This window comes from Crinia signifera, chromosome 3, assembly GCF_055691185.1.
Source record: "Crinia signifera chromosome 3, ASM5569118v1, whole genome shotgun sequence".
Lineage (NCBI taxonomy): Eukaryota > Metazoa > Chordata > Amphibia > Anura > Myobatrachidae > Crinia > Crinia signifera.
The window spans coordinates 10925972-10947725 of NC_139219.1; the positions used below are offsets into that span (position 1 = coordinate 10925972).

At 44.5% G+C, this 21754-nt stretch overlaps 1 protein-coding gene across 21 annotated transcripts in view; it reads left to right on the forward strand.

Moving 5' to 3' along the window:
* NRXN1 (neurexin 1) overlaps positions 1 to 21754 on the forward strand; it is a 1139759-nt gene that overhangs the window by 574227 nt on the left and 543778 nt on the right. For all 21 annotated transcript variants that reach the window (XM_083175246.1, XM_083175248.1, XM_083175250.1 and 18 more), the window contains one exon: positions 3195 to 3317. In XM_083175246.1, the coding sequence (XP_083031372.1) occupies positions 3195 to 3317 (123 nt within the window). The remainder of the gene's footprint in view (positions 1 to 3194; positions 3318 to 21754) is intronic.

A 21754-nucleotide genomic window follows, 5' to 3' on the forward strand; every position in this document is an offset into this window, starting at 1 on the left:
AGTAACATAGTAAAATAGTTTGTGAGGTTGAAAAAAGATGTAAATCCATCGAATTCAATCTATTTATAAAATTATATTATAGTATCCTTTATCCAGCATTCCCCGAGCCCTTGACTGATATTTACCCTACCAGACCTCCAGCTATGCATTTTAATTAATAGTTGTATACCTGGATTTCTTTCTCCATTAATAATTGGTCCAACTCTTTCATAATATATTAAGTGAATCAGCCATCACAACCTTTTTCTGGTAGCTAATTTCAGATCTTAACTGCTCTTACTGTGAAGAACCCATTCCTTCGCTACGTGTGAAATCGCCATTCTTCCAATTAGGGTGGCCAAGCCCAGGATCGGGATCGACGGGATCCCGGGATTTGGCCCTAAAAAAACACTGGGATTTGATTCTCGGGATTGGAGCCCAGCATTAGATTTGGATGTGCAAATCTAATGCTGGGCAGCGCTGAGAGACCAGCTCAGATGCGGCCTGGCTGCTCCTGATTCCAGCGCACTGCTGTGTGACCTGATGGCAGAGGTCATGTTGTGCAGCGCACCTGCTGCACCACACTAACCAGCTACATCACCGCCCGGCACCTGGCCTCCCCACTTCTGCCCGAGTCTCTTGATCACCGCCACTGAGTCTCTCGAGCACCACAATTGGGTCTCCCGAACACAATCACTGGGTCTCCCAAACACTGTCGCTCGGGTAATGTACGTCACACTGGTTTGGGGGGGACAGAGGGGGATTAAAGGTTGTCATTACATTGACAAACTCAATCCCCGGTATCGGGATTAGGTTTTTTCAATCCCAATTTCGGTACTCTTTACCTAGAAGGGCGCCCGTCGCGGGCATCGCGGGTACATTTATGTATGGCCGCGACGCGACCGACGCGATGCCCGCGATTTCCCATTGAAACCAATGTTAAACATGAAAATCGTGTCGGTCGCGTCGCGGCCGGCCATAAATGTACCCGCGACGCGATGCTCCCGATTTCCCATAGGAATCAATGTTAAAAGGCGCGATGGACCCGATTTTACTGTTAAATGCCTCAATCCACCCGATTTGGCCATAGGAATCAATGTTAAATGGGCCACAGAGCCCATTAACCCTTAAATGTCCCCCCAAATTTTTAACGCCACCCCACGATCCACGCCAACCCGAAGCGTGGCGAGCGCAGCGAGCCCGCGAGGGGCGGCGGTACGCGTCCTCCGAACTTTTCATGCCCTACTATCCACTAGGGCGTGGTGTGAGAATATAATAGTGTGGCGAGTGCAGCGAGCCACCGAGCCCGAAGCGTGGCGAGCGCAGCGAGCCCCGCGAGGGGACGCGGATACCTTCACAGTTATGTGCGTCCCCTCGCGGGCTTCACAGGTGTACGTGGCGAGGCGGACACCTGTGAAGCCCGCGAGGGGACGCGTCTACCTGTGAAGGTATCCGCGTCCCCTCGCGGGGCTCGCTGCGCTCGCCACACTATTATATTCTCACACCACGCCCTAGTGGATAGTAGGGCATGAAAAGGTCGGAGGACGCGTACCGCCGCCCCTCGCGGGCTCGCTGCGCTCGCCACGCTTCGGGTTGGCGTGGATCGTGGGGTAGCGTTAAAAATTTGGGGGGACATTTAAGGGTTAATTTGGCCTTTTTGGCCCCAAATCGGGTCCATTGAGGCATTTAACAGTAAAATCGCGGTCAATCTGCCGTTTTAACATTGTTCCCTATGGGAAAATCGCGGTGATCGCGGGCATCGCGGTCATCCCGATTTACCCGCGATGCCCGCGATGACCGCGATCACCGCGATTTTTACCCACGACGACCGCGATTTCAATCGCTGGCGCCGTTCTAGGTAAAGAGTACCCCGATTTCTGGGATTCAAAAAATGCCCCAGGATTGGCATCCCTACTTCCAATGTTAGGGGATGCTCATGCGTCTTGTGCATAGACCTCACGGTAAACAGATCACCTGACAGTTCTCAGTGTTAGCCCTAGATGTATTTATAGATATTAACCCTTTGAGTGCCAACATTTCTGTGAGAGAGGTGCAAAATATCCGCAAAAAATGGCAGCGTCGCTCACATTTGTTATAGAAACTCAAAAAAAAATGTTGTGTAAAAAAAATATTATAATGAATAAAAATGTTAGCTTGGCAATTTTCACACCTATTTTGACAAATTCACCTGGCACTCAAGGGGTTAATCATGTACCCTAAGCGCCTAAAAACCCTTAAATCAATTTGGTTGCCCTTCTTTGAACACCTCTCCAGTTCCATAAAAAAATTTTTTACGGTGCGGTGCCCAAAACGGGGCACTGAATTCCAGGTAGGGCCTTACTAATTAAAAGTAATTTTGTGTCTGGAACAAACCATGTTGCTATGCGCGGGAGCCGATACATTGATATTTTTTCTCTGCAGGGTAAATACTGGCTCCTTTTGCACAGAGCCCATATATGTTATACAGCTTTATTTTTTAAATTTACTTTAGATTCCAGTTTGAAAACTCCCCAACAAAATGTAAATCTCTCTGCACATGTTACATCTGGCCTACCTGTAGTGCAACATGGTCTTGCCCATTTCAGTGCTTTGTTTTGCTAAAAAGTTGAATCAGGCCCAATGAACGAAAAATATAATTCTGAGCTTAAAATTCTAGTTTTACTACCATAATGGGTTGCAATGACATTTTGGTAGTTTACATTTCGTAATATATGAATTATATTGGTCAGACACATTAGATACAAGAGCATTTTCAGCAGCTGTGTTGTAGGGGGAAAACATTTGTAACACAAGGGGAATATTTTGTACATATCAATTTTTTTTTTATAAAACGACAAACAATTCGCAAGCAATATTAAAATAATTCAATTACAAATAGCTGAAAAGTGAACCATGGATTGCATTACTAACTCCTTCGTTTAATTATTATCTGGAAGAAAACAATACTGAGAACCTCAATGGTAAAGCAATAACTTCAAACACATTTACATTATATATATTATAACTGTTATATAATTATGTAGTTATTACGCCTATTTATGTTAAACAAACAGAAATCGTTGGCAATTATGGATATAAATATGAATCAATGTATTAACTGTGATATTGTTTTTTAAAATGTTTGAATGTTTATTTGATTCTCCCTTTTATCTTTGAAAGGTTCGCTTGTTTAACTGTGTTGTGATTGTTTAATGACTGTTTGGCATATTCTGCAGGCAAAGGCCCAGAGACACTTTATGCTGGTTATAACCTCAATGATAATGAGTGGCACACAGTGCGTGTAATACGGAGAGGGAAGAGTTTAAAGTTGATAGTGGACGATCAACAAGACATGACAGGTGAGTGCATAGAACTATTGTATAATGCAACATTAACTTTACTGTAGTCAATTTACGTGACCTATGCGCCAAAAGATGAAATGTTCACATCCAAAAAGAAGTAAAAGAGTTGCAAGAAGAGATTTATAAAGCATTGGTCGGATTAGCAGCAAAAATATGCTTTATGTGTTGACCCCAATTGAAATACCACAGCCTAATCCCTAATCTCTTTAATGGATAATATATGCACTAAATGCTACATAACAAAGAAACATTTGCATGACAAAGAAAATATAAAATCAACAATTTACTGTAAATCAAGGATTTATCTAATCAGATAAACTGTGCCAAGGGTCTCAGAGATTAAACCCAATGGTGCATTTGGGGGCAGGACTGTACTGTATGGATCAACTCAGGGCCGGCGCCACCACTAGGCAGCATTAGGCATTTGCCACTGGAGGGCAGCAGTTTGGAGCAGCCAGGTCCCCCAGGTCCCCCCTGATGGAGTGAGCAGATTTGAACAGCAATTTACAGAGCCCCGTCGGGTGCCGCCATATGGCCAGGAGAGAGGGAGCCGCCCGCTGTACCGCCCAGCGGGAGTGAATTGCTGCCCGCTGCCATCCATCATCATCTGCCGGGCAACGGTGCGGGAAGCGCTTCTGGGTTTGAAAACACTGGCCGCACGCTAATTGGCTGCGATTCAGCCAATCAGCGTGCGGGCAGTCGGATTGAAGTGCTGCCCGCTGCCGTCCATCATCATCCGCCGGGCGACGGCGCGGGAAGCGCTTCTGGGTTTGAAAACACTGTCCGCACGCTAATTGGCTGAGATTCAGCCAATCAGCATGCGGCCACTGTTTTTAAAATCAGAAGCGATTCCCACACTGCCGCCCGGCAGATGATGATGGATGGCAGCGGGCAGCACTTCACTCCAGCTGGGCGGTACATCGGGCGGCTCCCTCTCCTGGTCGGATGGCGGCACCCGACGGGGCTCTGTAAGTTGCTGTGGGCACTGCAGGTACCCCTCAGACGCTGCAGACACACAGCCCCCTCCGGAGCTGGTGGGCACCGGGGCGCCCCCATCACACCTCGCCTGACGCGCTCCGGTGCCTTGCACCGGCCCTGGATCTACTGTATCTATTATCCCTATATCTGGATCATCAGTAAATCAGTTTCAGTGGTCCACCTCCTCCAGGTAAATATGGGGAAGATGTATGAAGCAGTTATATGGGAGGAGAATGAGACAGAGTTGAAGTGGCCAATGGCATCCAATGAGCAATGAAGTAACATCTATAATTTTGCCTAACATAAAATTATACAGAGCAGCTGACCTTATCACTGCTTCATACATCTACCCCTGATTATTTAATAAAGAAATAATGTATAATTCAAGTGCACAGCCTGGAACCTGAACACCAGAGCAGAGGATTGGCCCTTATGCAGTGTGGCTAACCAGGGTTTTCACCTGTAGCCTTGTGGTCTAGTCTGACTCATCAAATATTGCTCTTGAAATGTAGAGAATGACCTGCTCTTCTCTCCCACATGGAATCTCCTACTTCAAATACCTTGCTCTTATGAGCAAATGTTGCACTGCAAAGCCACAATTTGTATGTTGCATTTATGTGGCTGTATACGCACTATGCTGGCAGAAATTAATGTTTATAGAGTAGATAAATCTGGGTAGGGGTTTTAGCTGCACATTTTGTTATGAATGAAATCAGCCCTTTACTATAAGGCCATTGTCAATCTTGGCACGCTATAATAATCTACCTCTTTACCGACATTGATGGTGAGGAAAGAACAAGGACCTTTTGACCTATTGCATATTGACCTTTTGGGGTAGGCCGATTGACTCTAGATTGCTCAACCTCAACCAGTATAAAAGTAGGGCAAAAAGTAGCCAATGCTGAAGATGTTGTATTGCTTATCAGAATAATAAACTCTGCAATATCAACCAATCATGACCAGGTGACCTCATCTGGTGGGTCACTAACACTAAGGTTTAAGTCCATGTCATGGGTCCCCCTGGGCCTGCTCAATCCAACCGCCCCAAATAAGTTTGTGTGTGATTCATCCTGTTAATGTATAATTCTCTGAAGGCTTTGGATCAGGACCGTTTGACTTAAAAATTATTCATCTTTCTTTAGAAGCTTTATTGAATTGTAAAGATAAAAATATGCAGAGATCTGACTAACAGCATAATGCAGGATACAGGGCCTGATTCTGAGAAGGACACTGTTCACACAGTCAGGGCCGCCGAGAGGGGTGGCGGGTACTAATTACCTGGGCCCGGGCCTGCTGGAGGGGCCCGGTGGGGGCCTTGGTCCAACCCCTTCACTCTCCCAGGCAGCAGCACACACCTACAGCATGTGCTGTGCTGATAGTAGGCTCAGCATGAGCAATGGGCATCTGACTGACAGTGTGAGAGCTCATGCTGAGCCTACTGTCAGCACAGCACAAGCTGTAGGTGTGTGCTGCTGAGGGGGCGACAATAACACCCCCCCCCCCTAGACTTTAGAGTGTTTTTTCACCCCCTAAACATTTCGGGGGTGTGGCCTAATTGCGGGAGGTGGCCACACCTCCCGCGATTAGGCCATGTCCCAAAAATATTTACCGGGCCCGGGCATACCTCTCGGCGGCCCTGCACACAGGACCTGCTTCATTGGGCACCGCTGCTGGAATGTAATATGCTAATGTTGCAAAAGGTGTCTTGCATAAATTAACGCCTCCCGCCAACTTCTCTAATCTGCTGCTGTATTCCATGGTACAACATTGGATCTTCTGCGTAAAAATCTGTCATCTGAGTAACCTTTAGGATACTCCGGGTGGTGGCGTAATTTCTGCTTCCATGGCCATTGAAGCTGTGTCCAAGTACTGCATACTGTACATAGAGACACTGGCTTCGGCAAGACAGGGGCGACAGACTCACATTTACTGGAACACCGGCCATCGCTGCCCCTTTTCCATGATATCCGTACTGCAGCTTAGGGGGCCAGCAACTGTCATCAAAGACACAGATTGTAAACCATTGGAGGTGTACGTGACACATCAGATTTCCGTACATCTCTGCATTAAATCCATAGTAGGAATAAACAGTAGACAAAAAGGCAAATAACACAAATGTCCCAAAAAGCATCTTAGCAAAATCTACATCACCTAAATGATTCTCCTTATACTGAATGTTGGCAAATCACATTTCATACACTGCTTAGTGTGTCACTCCTTGCAATAAAGCTACAGTTCAGAGAGGATTTAAGTCTGGAAAAAAATAAAACAAAACAAACAACAGCTAAGAACAATTTCTGGGAAGCTATTTTTGTGCACCCCGTGCTGAGCGTCTAAACCACAGGTTCTGAAATTCGGTCCTCAGGACCCCACACAGTGCATATTTTGCAGGTCTCCTCACAGAATCGCAAGTTAAATAATTAGCTCCACCTGTGGACCTTTTAAAAATGTGTCAATGAATAATGAGTGCACCTGTGCACCTGCCGGGTGATTTGGAAAACGTGACCTGTGTGGGGTCCTGAGGACCGAGTTTGAGAACCCCTGGTTTAAACAAAGGGATGCTATGGGAGCAAATGTTGCTCCAATCAGATACCCATTGACTGTGGCTGTCTCTGGTGGTGTGAAAACTCCAAAGTGCCCAAACAAGAACTTTAGGCTGATTTCACGGCTTTTTGCAGCTAAACCTGGAGCTGCCATTCACAATAACTACTAAGGGGGAAATTTACCAATATGAAAAACCTAGTTTTTCGTATTGGTATTTTCCCTACGACTGCATACGACTGTTTAAGTCGTATGCAAAGTCGTGTTCCGGAGGATCAGTTACAAAGCAGTCATATACGACTGCTTTGTAACCCTCCGATGGTGTAATGATTCGTATTAGCGGCCGTATATACGGCCGCTAATACGAATTATTTCTAGCAGTCTGCACGGATCAGTCAGATCCGTGCAGGCTGCAAGGTGTAAAAAAAAATAGAAAAAATAAATAAATAAAAAAAAAAACGGCGTGGGGTCCCCCCACAGCCGAAACCAGCACCAGGCTGAAGGAGCCGGGGCCGGTAATTAAAAATCAGGGAGCCCGACAAATAGGGGTTCCCCGATTTTTAACAACCAGCCCCAGGCTCCAGGTCCGGGGCTGGTTCCCAAAATACGGGGGACAAAATGAGTAGGGGTCAATAGCGGCATTCGGGAGGCGGAGCCGCACGATGTAAACAAACACACGTGCGTCTCCGTCAGTCCGGTCTGGTTTCGGGTGTCGGTTTGTTTTTTTGCAAAGACCCTTACCTGGACTACGTCGCGCTGGGACAGGTGAGTATGGTTTCCTTCCACAGCTTCCCAAATGGATTTCGTCGGATCCGGACGGCGACAGCGACGGTCGACATGGAGGAAGAAGACGACACAGGACCAGAAGACGCCGACACAGGACCAGGGCGACCTATGGGAAGAAGATAGGTAAGTATTAGTATGTGTGGGCTTTGTGTGTAATAAAGTTTTATTTTAAAAGTGTATCAGTGTGTTTTGTGCACTATTTTTTTAACTGTAGAACTACAAGTGCCAGCGGGCCCTTTAATGCCCAGCAGGCTGGGACTTGTGGTTCTCCAAGTCCCAGCTTGCTGGGGAGGCTTGCTGGCACTTGTAGTGCCACAGTAAAAAACAATAGGTTCATCTTTTTTTTACACCATTTATCAGCTCGATGCCCACCGCCCAGGGGCATCGAGGACAGCACCAGGCTTCAGCCTGGTCAGGTAAGTCCTGGAGGGGGGGGACCCCTTCATTGGGGGGGTCCCCACTCCCCCAGGGCCCCTGGCCAGGCTGACTGGTCGGTAGGGAGAATGTTTTGGCCGCGGGACCTTATATTATAAGTGTCCCCCGGCTGTGACATTACCCTGCCGGCTGGTTGTGCCTGGGGCTGGTTCTTAAAATACGGGGGACCCCTACTCATTTTGTCCCCCGTATTTTGGGAACCAGCCCCGGACCTGGAGCCTGGGGCTGGTTGTTAAAAATCGGGGAACCTCTATTAGTCGGGTTCCCTGATTTTTAATTACCGGCCCCGGCTCCTTCAGCCTGGTGCTGGTTATGGCTGTGGGGGGACCCCACGCCGTTTTTTTTTAATTTATTTATTTTTCTATTTTTTTACACTGTAGCCTGCACGGATCTGACTGATCCGTGCAGGCTAAAACGCAAATAGAACAGGAAAATGGTGTTCTATTTTCCTGTCGTATTTGCGTGGGTGTTTCACACCACTAAGCAGCCGTATTGTCAGTACGGCTGCTTAGTAAATCAGAAACCACCATTCTTTTGAATGGTGATTTCTGTCGTATCCTATCGATGGTGTAGGGCATTCGTATTTGTAACTACAAATACGAATGTTCCATCTTTAGGACTACGAATTGTTGTATTTTTGGGATTGTAAATCCCGAAAATACAAATTCGTAAAAAAAAGGTGTATTTCTCCCTACGAATACACCTTTTTTCTACGAATCCATTTTGGTAAATGTCCCCCTACAATGTCATCCGAATGGATAAACAATTGAATTACTTCATTATTTGCCCATTCATATAGATGCCCTGCAAGGGGCCAAATGACATACCCCATATTTTTACTGTACACAGATATAAACAGATCTGTACCTCCAGCGCATGCTGCCTTTGTAGTTCTGCAATTTATTAGTTCCCAAATCCATATACTTTGACACTGACAGCTGACACCGTCTTCAAATGACATACTGTGACATCTTGGGTTAAGGTCACTATATAGGCAAGCATTAGGTCGACATGCATGAAGGTCGACTTGACTGAAGGTCGACATGGGGTTAGGTCGATAGGGCCATTATGTAGACAAGGGGAAGGTCGACAATGGGTTTTTCACTTTATTTTGAGCCGACATGTGCCGGCAGGCGGTATTTCATGCCCTACCATCCACTAGGGTGGGAGAATATAATAGTGTGCCAAGTGTAGCGAGGCACAGAGCCTGAAGCATGGCGAGCGCAGCGGTGCACTTTTTTCGTATCCGTGTCGACATTGTCGACATTCAGGACAAGGAACATGAAAAACTCCATACCAACCTTTTAACTGTTTTTACCCAAGTTGACCTAATGACCCTGTTGACCTAATGACCCCATGTCGAGCTTTAGTCATGTAGACATTGATGCATGTCGACCTTTTGGTGTCGACCTAATTCTTGTCTATCCAATGATCCCATTCCAAAATCTTTACTATGGAAAGCGTATGTGAAGTACAAGTACATTTATCTGCTGATTCTAAATGCTAAATTTAGGATTCAAAGTGCTATTGTTGATACAGTATGCTACGGAACACATCACCGCACTTAAGCGGACAATATTAGGATACCTGCACATAGGATACCTGCACTGCAGGTGGGGCAGATGTAACATGTATAGAGAGAGTTAGATGTGAGTTATTTTGTTTCTGTGCAGGGTAAATACTGGCTGCATTATTTTAACACTGCAATTTAGATTTCAGTTTCAACTCACCCCACCCAAATCTAACTCTCTCTGCACATGTTACATCTGCCCCACCTGCAGTGCACATGGTTTTGCCCATTTTGAGAACAAACTTGTACTGCGATCAGATCTGAATAAGGGCCCCTGAGTGAAAGTGACACGGAGGTTACTGTTGCTAGGAGACACATATGTACAGTACTTAGAATTGCTGACATTTCAGGCACTGCTCCAGATGCAGGAGTAGTTAGAGGGAAGACCAGACAACTGACGGGAGTCTGCAGATTTCTCTTTAGGAGGGAGACAGACTTATGGAAGCTATTTGACAGCCTCGGAAATTTACTGCCGGAGCATGGAGCCATTTTGCTGATGTAGATCCGTCTGCACCAGTTTTGCCAAACAGCAAGGTTCATAAATCTCCCCCCACTATGGGAATCATTTATAAATATGCCATTGTCAGACAGGATCAGAGAAATAATTATATTTACTTGAGACAAAATGATAAAGACAGCACCAACGTCTTTGCAGTACCAAATAGCGGGTCTGATCTTCTGGAGGGGATTGGCTGCCGACTCACTAATATAGGGGCAGATGTATTAAGCAAGAGATAAATACAAGGGTGATAACGAGAGAAAACCGTCCAGCCAATCAGCTCCTTACTGACGTTTTTCAAACACAGCCTGTAACATGGCAGTTAGCAGGTGATTGGCTGGACGTTTATCTCTCTCTATCACCCTCGCGTTTATCTCTTGTTAAGGCTTAATACATCTGCCCCATAGTAACATATTTATAATCAGTGTTTCATATCTCCATTGTAAACAACACGGTTTGTCTAGGTGCAAATATACTTGTTTTTTTTAGTTTTACTCCCTAATTAACCCTAAAATTTGTAAATCAGATGTACCCCATCAAAGTTTTTGTAAGTAAAATATCTAGATCCGTCAGAAATAATACACTATAAAAATAATAATTACAAATCTTATCACCAATGAAAATAATTTCATATTTGATTGTTATCTTATCTTACAGTCTGTATTTGTATTACATTCAGGTGCTGGTGGAATAATGGTTTGTTTCTGTTTGTTTTTTAAATCTGAACCACTGATGTTTAAGCCAGGTCTTCACATCGTTTATGCGATTCCCGACAGAAAACGGATTATTTTAGGTGCATGACTAGAATGCTTCGCAAAAGGACCATAGGCAACAGGAACATAGGATAAAAAGGGAGGCGGTCTTTTGGTCTACAGCATGATGGTCGACAGTCATTAGGTCAACATGGGAAAAGGTTGACATGGGAAAAGGTTCAAAGGTCATTAGTTCGACAGGTCGTTAGTTCGACAGGTCATTAGTTCGACAGTGTCTAGGTCGACAGTGAAAAGGTCGAAATGGGGTTTTTCACAGTTTTTTGAGCCGACATGTGCCGACAGGCGGTATTTCATGCCCTATCATCCACTAGGGCATGGTGGGAGAAAAAAACAGTGTGCCGAACGTAACGAGGCACCGTGCCCGAAGCATTGCGAGCGCCGTGAGCGATGCGAAGGGATGCGGTGCACTTTGAACAGTGTCCATGTCGACGGTGTTGACATTCAGGTAAAAAAACTGTGAAACACCCCATGTCGGCCTTTTAACTGTCGACCTAGATATTGTCGAACTAATGACCTGTCGAACTAACGACCTGTCGAACTAATGACCTTTCAACCTAGAACCATGAAGTCCTTTTCCCATGTCGACCTAGACCCATGTCGACATTTTCCCATGTCGACCTAATGGTGTCAACCTAATGACTGTTGACCATCATGCTGTAGACCAAATGATCCCAACCCGATAAAAAATGCATGTCTTACCTATGGAATGATTTCTTCAGCACTCGCAGATCTGAGACACCTTTATGGTGTCTTGGATCTGAGGGCGCCCTGTGCGAGGACAGGACGGGCAGCTGATGTCAGCTGGCCACCCCCCCCCCACACCCGCGTCATTGGGGACTTACCATGGGAACGCCCAACATTCTCATGGGAACACCCATGAAATGCTGGGCATTCACAAAGCCAAATTCCCCGGCCTGCTTCCCCACACCCCTCCGCAGCCCCCCCACCCGGACTTTTGTTTGCAAGCGCTGTGGGTGCTCGCACAAGGCGGCTGCACATGCGCGGAAAAACCTATGCACATGCGCAGTCACGGACAACCGGTCCCCCATGCGAACGGGCAGGGGACCGATTGATTCAGAATAACCCCCTTGCTGTATAATGATTTCTGATCTGCAGGCAACCTATGGTGGAGATGTCCTGATGTATTTTGGTGCCCAATGTCACAGGGGTCTCTATGGACACTGAATAGCTGCACAGTGTCCTCTCTCATGTCTCGCTGCACTCCGCATGCTTCAGGCACTACAATAATCTAACTCTATATCCACTTGGATAGTAAAGTATGAACCGAGTGGACCTGCACCAAAAAAAAACCATGAAACACTTGTGTCGACAATGTGACTGTCGACCACATTCCCATCGATCATTCACAGGTGTTGATCTCCCGTCAATGTATATATAGACACCACTGACCAAGTTTAGGCGTCTAAGTAGACGTCTTCGTCCACTAGGGGTCAATCATGGTATTGTCGACCTAAACATGATCAATCCGCTATGCGGGGATAGATTTATTTGTATAGTATATAATTTGGAAATGACAAAGATCAATAATACAAAATGAAAACATTAATTAAACAAATAAACACCTCAAGTATTAGTGATTTTTGTTATGGTCTCAATAAGTCCCATAAATGCTAAAAATCTTAGGGGTAAATTACCTAAGACGGGAGTTCTATTGAAGGTGGGATGTTATGGGCAACCAATCAGATTCTACGTCTTATTTATTACCTTCTACAATATAATAGATGGGCAACATCTCATCTTCAATAGAAGGCCCATCTTAGTTAATGTACCCCTTAGTTTCCAGTTGGGACTCCTGTGCATTTCTGGTCAGCTTTTACCTATATTTAGACGCTATTAGTTAGTATTAGATTTCTCAGCAGATGCCTTATAACTCGTTTCCCTTTGAACATCCTGCAATCTGTGGGGTCGCTTGCAGGCTTGTAATAGTTCTGGGAATATAGCGATAGGCTTTCATCTTCAAAGAGGAACGGGATACAGAACTTTTGATGATACAGGATCTTTGAGTTTTGTACGAACAGGATTTTAGGTTGTAACCACATGTATCGCTGCTGTGTTATTTTTAAGTTTGTATTCTGCGCCATTCCTCCTTTTATCTCGTATGTTTTCACGGAATCTGTGTGTCTATTTATATCCTTGTTCTCCGGCTTGTGTAGTGTCCCTTGTGTGGGTACTTGGAAGAGTTTGCTGGATCTATGGGTACAGTCAGAATTAGTATAGCGTCTATTTTCCAGATTTTTTAGGAAGTATTAATGTTTATATTTCTATGACGATAACAGGATATGAATACCAGGATATGAATTTAAAATAGTTTATTTAGAGTTTTCAGTTTATTTCTTCTCAAGGAGTTGCAAATTGACCGGAACATTACAAACCCATTAAAAATGAATATGAAGAACTTTATATTAAATATTGATATAAATATATAGAACACACTTACCCCTCTTGGTTGAAGAAGGATAGGAACCGGCACTCGAATGATAGGTGTAGAAACTGTGATTTTATTGGACAGACAGCTGTATACCTGACAGCTGTATACAGACAGCTGTATACCTGACAGCTGTTTCAACTGCATGCAAGCAGTTTTCATCAGAGAAAACTGCTTGCATACAGTTGAAACAGCTGTCAGGTATACAGCTGTCTGTTTGTGCAACCATGTTTAATTTTCCATGGCCATCACCGCTAAGTATAGCTACAGAGCCAACTAATAACAGTGAGAGGCTTCTCTGCATAGACGACACAATAGTGTCACTGCCAGCTCAGGCTCCACCCCTTGGTACTAAAGCTCACGCCTACTGTCAGACAGCGACAAAGCAGGTAGCCCAACCTCCCTTGCACCTCCTGCATGCAACTGAAACCCGGAACAACCCCCTTTATCCAATGGTGCTTCTTAAAAAAACAACAGAATCAACGGTATGTAGTTATGTTGCCAATGGATGCAATACCAATTGACGGAATCGGCACAACCCAAAAAAAAACACAGCAGAACACTGACAATCTAAATACTAACAAAATCAAAATTGCAACAATTGGGACGCGGCAAACTAATGTGGTGTCCATGTCAACAATAGAAATGTGTCAGCATTATGGTCACGATGGTATATTGTGTCTCTGCATTTCAACTGTCGGTATTATGTACCTGTCGGGGTATTGACCATAGGTATTTACTCCCTGCTGGAATAACAGTGTTGGCCAAGTGATTGTGGTTATTTCAACTGTTGGTAAATCATACTGAAACTGAATCAATGGCTCCCAAGCTGCCTGCGGTGCACTGCCACCGCTAACGGGGAACTCTGCCACTGGCTTAAGTCTCAGTATGTGTCACTATTACCCTTCCTGCACAGCAGAACCCCAGCATTACAGAGGTTCATTTCAACATAAGAATTAAACAAAAAATCTGGAAAATTACCCAATCTTAATAGTTAACGTGGCCCAAATGCTTAATTTACTATTCATGCGAATTGTGATTGGAAAAGCAATCTGTGGTGAGCGCAGCAGTGGCAGAGCGAGCCACCTTACCCAAAGCATGGGTTTACATTTTATACGTATGCTTTTCACATATTACCAAACATACAAGACTTGAGCCTAAAAACAAAAAAAAATCGTGTTGACCATTGTCATGTCAAACTTTGAACGTGTTAACCCTTTTGAAGCTGTTGACCTAAAACTCAAACATATGGTATCAACTTATTGACTGTTCACCTAAATACTGTAGATCAGGGCCGGCCAAACCAGTCCTCGAGATCTACCAATGGTCCACGTTTTCCAAATTTCCTAGCTGGTGCACAGCCATAGTCATTACTAACTGTCACATTTCCCAGATCACCTAGCTGGTGCACAGCTGCAGTCATTACTAACTGTCACATTCCCCAGATCACCTAGCTGGTGCACAAGTGCAGTCATTACTAACTGTCACATTCCCCAGATCACCTAGCTGGTGCACAGCTGCAGTCAGTACTAACTGTCACATTCCCCAGACCCCCTAGCTGGTGCACAGCTGCAGTCATTACTAACTGTCACATTCCCCAGATCACCTGGCTGGTGCACAGCTGTAGTTATTACTAACTGTCACATTTCCCAGACCACCTAGCTGGTGCACAGGTGTAGTCATTACTTTCACATTTCCCAGACCACCTAGCTGGTGCACAGCTGTAGTCATTACTAACTGTCACATTCCCCAGACCACCTAGCTGGTGCACAGCTGTAGTCATTACTAAGAGTCCATGTTTTCCAAATCACCTAGCTGGTGCACAGCTGTAGTTATTACTATCTGTCACATTTCCCAGACAACCTAGCTGGTGCACAGGTGCGGTCATTACTAACTGTCACATTTCCCAGATCACCTAGCTGGTGCACAGCTGTAATCATTACTAAAAGTCACATTTACAGTACCAGATCACCTAGCTGGTGCTCAGCTGTAGTCATTGCTAACTGATACATTCCCCAAATCACCTAGCTGGTGCACAGCTGTAGTTATTACTATCTGTCACATTTCCCAGACAACCTAGCTGGTGCACAGGTGTAGTCATTACTAACTGTCACATTTCCCAGATCACCTAGCTGGTGCACAGCTGTAATCATTACTAACTGTCACATTTCCCAGATCACCTAGCTGGTGCACAGGTGTAGTCATTACTAATTGTCACATTTCCCAGATCACCTAGCTGGTGCACAGCTGTAGTCATTACTAAAAGTCACATTTCCCAGACCACCTAGCTGGTGCACAGCTGTAGTTATTACTATCTGTCACATTTCCCAGACAACCTAGCTGGTGCACAGGTGTAGTCATTACTAACTGTCACATTTCCCAGATCACCAAGCTGGTGCACAGCTGTAGTCATTACTAAAAGTCACATTTACCAGATCACCTAGCTGGTGCACAGCTATAGTCATTGCTAACTGATACATTCCCCAGATCACCTAACTGGTGCACAGGTGTAGTCATTACTAACTGTCACATTGTCAAACAAACTGCATTCATTCCTACTATAGATCCACAGGTTGCCTTGCATGAACGGATGGTAGAGCTTGTGGACAGGTTTGGCAGCCCCTGTTGTAGTTCATGCAAAAATGGTAGCGACATTGACTTTTAAGGCACTAAAATTGGGACCTTACAGGTATAGCCCTCTCTGCCACCACTTAAAGTGACAATCTCGGATACACCAACTAAACCAACAGAATGACGCAGAGCACAAAGTTCTAGTCAAGAGAACCGGCAAAATTGGAAAAAATTAGGTGGTACAGTAGGTAGCATTCTCAACCCTATACATTGCAAAACATAGTGCACAGGAAGAAAATCCAACTGAGCCAAAGTATTAAGTAATATATTTATTTAAAGTCAAGAGAAACTAACTTCAAGCTTTTTTTCCCCATAATCCACAGTACAACTAAATATATCTAGAAATATTATCAATTTAAGGTACATAACTGATTACGAGTCATTTCAACTGTTAGACATATTGATTACAGAGACCGTTACTGTCAGGATAAATGATTGACAGATAAAATGGGTAGATTAGCAAGAAGATAAAAAAGATTCTGTGCCTGAATTCATGCTGGAAGATGTGAAGAAATGAACACACCGTATATTGGATCTGACACACATGAACGCACCACTGCGCACAAGATATTGGCCAGTAAAGGAATCAAACTTCAAACTGTCTTCACAATATGTAGTATATTGAGTTTTTTTCTGTTGATAGGGGTTATAATCTGCCAGCCCTGTACAAATGGGGGGGTCTTCTTCCCTCTTTCAGCTCTGATCATAATATATAGTATACATTGAATTTGTTTCTTTTGCAGCCTAACAAGAATAGCCAAAGGCAGGATTATTACAAGGGAAGTGCGATTGTTGTGTGATATTTCATAAAAAAACTCATCACCCTTCCGAAAACTACAATAATCTTTTTGAAGCCTGCAGGTGTCACTATTTATATTGCTGTCTACCGATTGATGTACTGTATTATCCACATGCATTCTGTAGCAGTTGTAACAGTGACATCTACAGGGGGAAAAGGGATACTGCGTTCCATGAAGTCTAAACATAATCAAGGAAAATAAAAACAATGGCTATACATTAATACATTACTTTATTTGTGTTAATGAGATACATTTCAAATGTTAAATACATTGTTTTAAGCTTGGGAAATAATAAATGTTAAAAGTCGGTCTGCATGAAATCAGTTTTGTGCAGAAAGTTTCCGAGGCCTTAAATATAAATTCTCCTTGAAGTCATATGCTATAAAAAGTAGACCGTACACATATTATCTGTACATAAAAAAGAAGATGGCTTACATAAGGTTATTTTTACTGTAATCAAGTGTAAACTTGTAATAGGAAGGTAATAGGTAATCAGACCCCTTTATATAAAATAATATGCACAAATAACTAGATCTCTCAGTCAATGCGCAGCCTAGGAGTTGACTTTGGAACTTATTCCCCTTTCACACCAGAAGCAAATTAGCGGGTTAAAGCTTTTCAACCCGGGAATTTGCTGAAAACCCCGGGTTTTTCTTTGGTGTGAAAGGGTCAATGCGGGTCCCAATCCCAGCATTCCAACCCTGCTCTTGACCAGGGTCGGTGAGCCAGGATTTAAGACCCGTGTTGACCGTTTCACACCACATAAAAACTGGGTTATTCAGCAAATTCCCGAGTTGAAAAGCTTTAAACCGGTAATTTGTGGGTGGAATGAATTGGGGTCAGGCTGCACCTGGCAAAATAAGCAAGAACTCAAAAATGCCGGGTAATTGCCGGGTGGCCGGTGTAAAAGGGGTATAAGATGCTTTTGAGGTGACCCCCATCCCCCTAAATAAGAACCAGAGCAATACAATGTATTATGGTATCCTGTTGAAATGTCTCTAAGTCATAAATGTCATATATTAGTCTCACATTATCATACCAAATTGCTTGTACATCCCTGGAACAACGCATTATTTTGCAGTCAATTCATTCTTACAATGTTTTTAAATTGGATGTGATTATCGGGGTTCTCTTCCCACTTCTGCATATGTGATACTGGATGGAAAATTGTCCCATCAGTCTCCACCAAACCGGATTAGTCTGGTTATAAACCAACACATTTCCACCCATTTCTAGGGACTTTCCTAAGACTGTGTAGTGGATGTCACACTTTCACACTGATAAAAAAAAAAAAACACTAATTGAACAATAATATATTAGTAGGAAAGTCAGAGAAAATGGCCCAACGCGATCTCCATATCCTCTATCCGTGTATATACTCAGAGGCGGATTCGGAACTAAAAGTGGCCCTGGAAAAATTTCTAGAAGTGGCCTGACATGGGTGGCACCATCACCATATAGGTGGGATTAATGCATCACTACACCTGTGTGGAAGCTATTGGTTTCAATGTACTTGGCAGTCCGGTGGCCCTCAAACCTCTAAGATGCTGTGACGAAACCTCCGCATTTCATATAATCTTCCATCAAGCAGAGAAGCAACTCATTACCATAATCCACTGAATATCACAAATATCCCCACCCCACCCCACCCCACCCCAGTGGAGCCCAGAAAAACTACATACATTGATAGCACCCACTCCTGTCCATTTTGCAGAAGTCACAATGGATCTAGATGAGTGCCCACAAAGGCTGTTTGTGTGGGAGACAGTAGGGGGACAGGGTCATGTCTTAAAAAAAAAATCACTGGCTGACGGGTGTGGCCAATCTGTTACTTGTGCAGAGAGAGTTAGATTTGGGTGGGGTTTTTGTTCAAAGTGAGATCTATATTGCAGTGTAAAAATAAAGCAGTCAGTATTTACTCTGCACAGAAACAAAATAACTCACCCAAATCTAACTCTCTCTGCACATGTTACATCTGCCCCACCTGCAGTGCACATGGTTTTGTCCATTTAAGAAAGAATTTGCCTCTGGTCTTACCCATTTCCCCAGTGAATTAAGTCATCCAAATGTTTGATGATGTGTTTCACCGCACCATGCCAACCTTCCCACCCACACCTGTGACTTTCCATCTTTAGGGTATATTCTGGGGGATGAAGGCAGGGGGCAAAGGCCCTTATTCAGATCTGATCGCAGTACAAATTTGTTCTCAAAATGGGCAAAGCCATGTGCACTGCAGGTGGGGCATAATAGGGGCCATAATACACACACAGATAATCACTGAGCAATCTATGATCATCATATTGAAGGGATGAGGATACCTGGGGGGGTATGAAGAAAAACATGGACAACTGCAAAATGTACTGCAGGGTTTTTTGGGTGACTTAATGCTACAAATGACATATAAACACCAATATACAGAAAACGTCAATGACTCAGATAATAAATCCCAGTGTGTACATAGAGAATGAGTAGGTTTCCGTACGTCGGAGCTCAGTGTGCTGCGAGGTCAGAACAGAAAAGGCAATTGAATTCAGAACAGTCTGTTTTTGGTCTTGTGGAAGAGACTTGTGCAGATAACGAGGCGGACATGAGTGACTCATCTCTGTGCTTTTACAGTTCGATTTCTTTAACTCTCACATGGCCCAATCTAGAGGTGCACTTAGGGCTCGATTCAGGCCCATTCGGATGGGGCCGAATTCAGCTCCGTTTTTAACGGTGGGGGTCTGCGAGGGTGCGAATATGTCGAGTCCCCTGTGCGGATGCCTTCAGCGTGTATGACATTTGCCGAGGTGTTCGCACTGTCAGGGGAGAGAAGGGGTGGACAGGAGGCTGGTGCAGGGGAACATCCAGAATTTTATGGGCGTCTTCACAGATGCCTGCTCGTGGCATCTGTCATGCGCCGGACATGATGTCAGCGCCCTGAATATCAGCCGTATCTGGCCAAGATAAGAGTCAGTCTAGATGGATTTTTATCTGTGAATGGGGAAAAAAAATGATGGTCGGTTGTTCAGTCGGCCGACGGGCGGCGTTTAATTGTTTGCTAGGCATTTTCACAAAACTACCACTCATGCTAAATTAGGCCCAGTATTTCCAGTAGGTGCAAAGCATCTTGATTGTTGAGACTTAAATTGAAATTGCAAAAAGATGGAATTTTATGGGCATTTACGGAAGGCAAAGGGAGTGGCCGGCCAGATGCAGTCGACAGATGCAGTTGTGCTGACGCTGATGACCATGTCCAGATAGCGAAACTGCCCTTTCTCTAGGGTTGTGGTGCAATGATGGGGCAACTGAGCATGTGCTGGAATAGTCTATTGCTAGCGGGTATTGCAGAAGGATAAAAATCAGTCCAGTGGATACAATGCGGGAAGCGGGCGGGCAGCTGACAACATGATGGGCATTCCCATGGGCTGTGCCCCTGTCTGCCGCCCCCCGTTCCCACTGTTAGGTGCGAGCAGGAGGGAGAACATACAGTTGACCATGCCCGTTCGCACCAAGCGTCTGTGCATGCACATAACTGAGCATGCACAGATGCTAGAAATTAGTCCCCCGTGCAAACGCAGGGGATCGCTCCTAGGGTTGTGCCGCATCTGCCCACAGCGCTGCAGGTAGGTGACGCTTTTAGCTTGTTTTAATGCAGGATCAAATAGCTAAATGAGTAGGGAGTTTAACTGCAATGCAGCATGTTACAAGTTTAACCCTTTGGGTTCCAACATCTCTGTGAGAGTCATGCAAAATATAAGCGCCAACAGCTCTGCGAGGGATACAGTCTGCAAAATACCGGCTAAAAATGCCAGCATCGCTCACATTTGTTATATGAATTCAAATAAAAAAATGCTGTGTTAAAAAAAAAGTTTATAATTCATATTTAAGGTAAAAATTACAGGTCATTATGATGAATAATAATGTTTGCTGGGCAATTTTCACACCAATTTTGACAAATTAACTTGGCACTCAAAGGGTTATATCCGGAGTTATTTTGAATGCTGTTATTTAATAGAGGGTATTGCAACCGAATCACAAAAAGGGTCTGAATATTTTTTAACGAGGATCTATGTTCTTGCAGCGTTCTATAAATGTGATGCGGGTGAAAAGGGTTATCATAGCATGGCTTTCTCTGGGATCAGTTTTGTCATACCCCTCCAACACAAGGACATGCTCTCTATGGGCCCAGTTCAACCCCCGTCCACTCTGCTGCAAGTTTGCAGCATGAGCAATTATCGGACAACCGTGCATGCACACGGTATGCTGTGCACTTGCGCGATCTGTATGAAGACAGCCAACGAAGGCTTCTTGCACGGTGATTAACTCCCTGGGGCCAAGGGAGGTGGTAACCATGAGTTTTCTGGGACTGCCACAGAAAACGCAGGTGTTCCCTGGCCATTGAGAGGGAGGTCCGCTGACGCAATTATCAGCAGCCTTCTTCCGACAGCCTTTGCAGTGCTGATCACTTCTAGCCTTACTCTGCACAGCGAACAAGGAGGGGGGGGACCATTTGATGGTGAGTTATTCCGAATGGTTTTCCCCTCATGTGCACAGCTGTGAATACACTAGCACGCGTGCACATGGATGGGATTTCTCTTGGGCGGTGACATCATCCGATATTTATCAAAGGGACCAGACCATGCAATAGCGGTTAAGCATCCCATTAAGCACGAGCCCCTACCACAGCATTTCCCTGGTTGGCCTTTCACCCCACAGTCCAACACTTGACTACATGGGGTTGATGCCAGGAATTCCTAATCTTTTTTGAATCATGGCACCCTAGAGTATCAGAATTTATCAACGGCACCCCTAGGTGTAGAAAAATAAATATAAAATTAAAGTAGATTGTGTTTATATGTGATTCTTTGGTTCAGTTATGTGGTAAAAGGCAGTATGTGCATCTGTTTGTACATATTTTATAATTGGCAGCCACCAGCACTGGTTTTGTCCATATATAATTGAGGAAGCGGTCATCTATTAGAATGAACTTAGG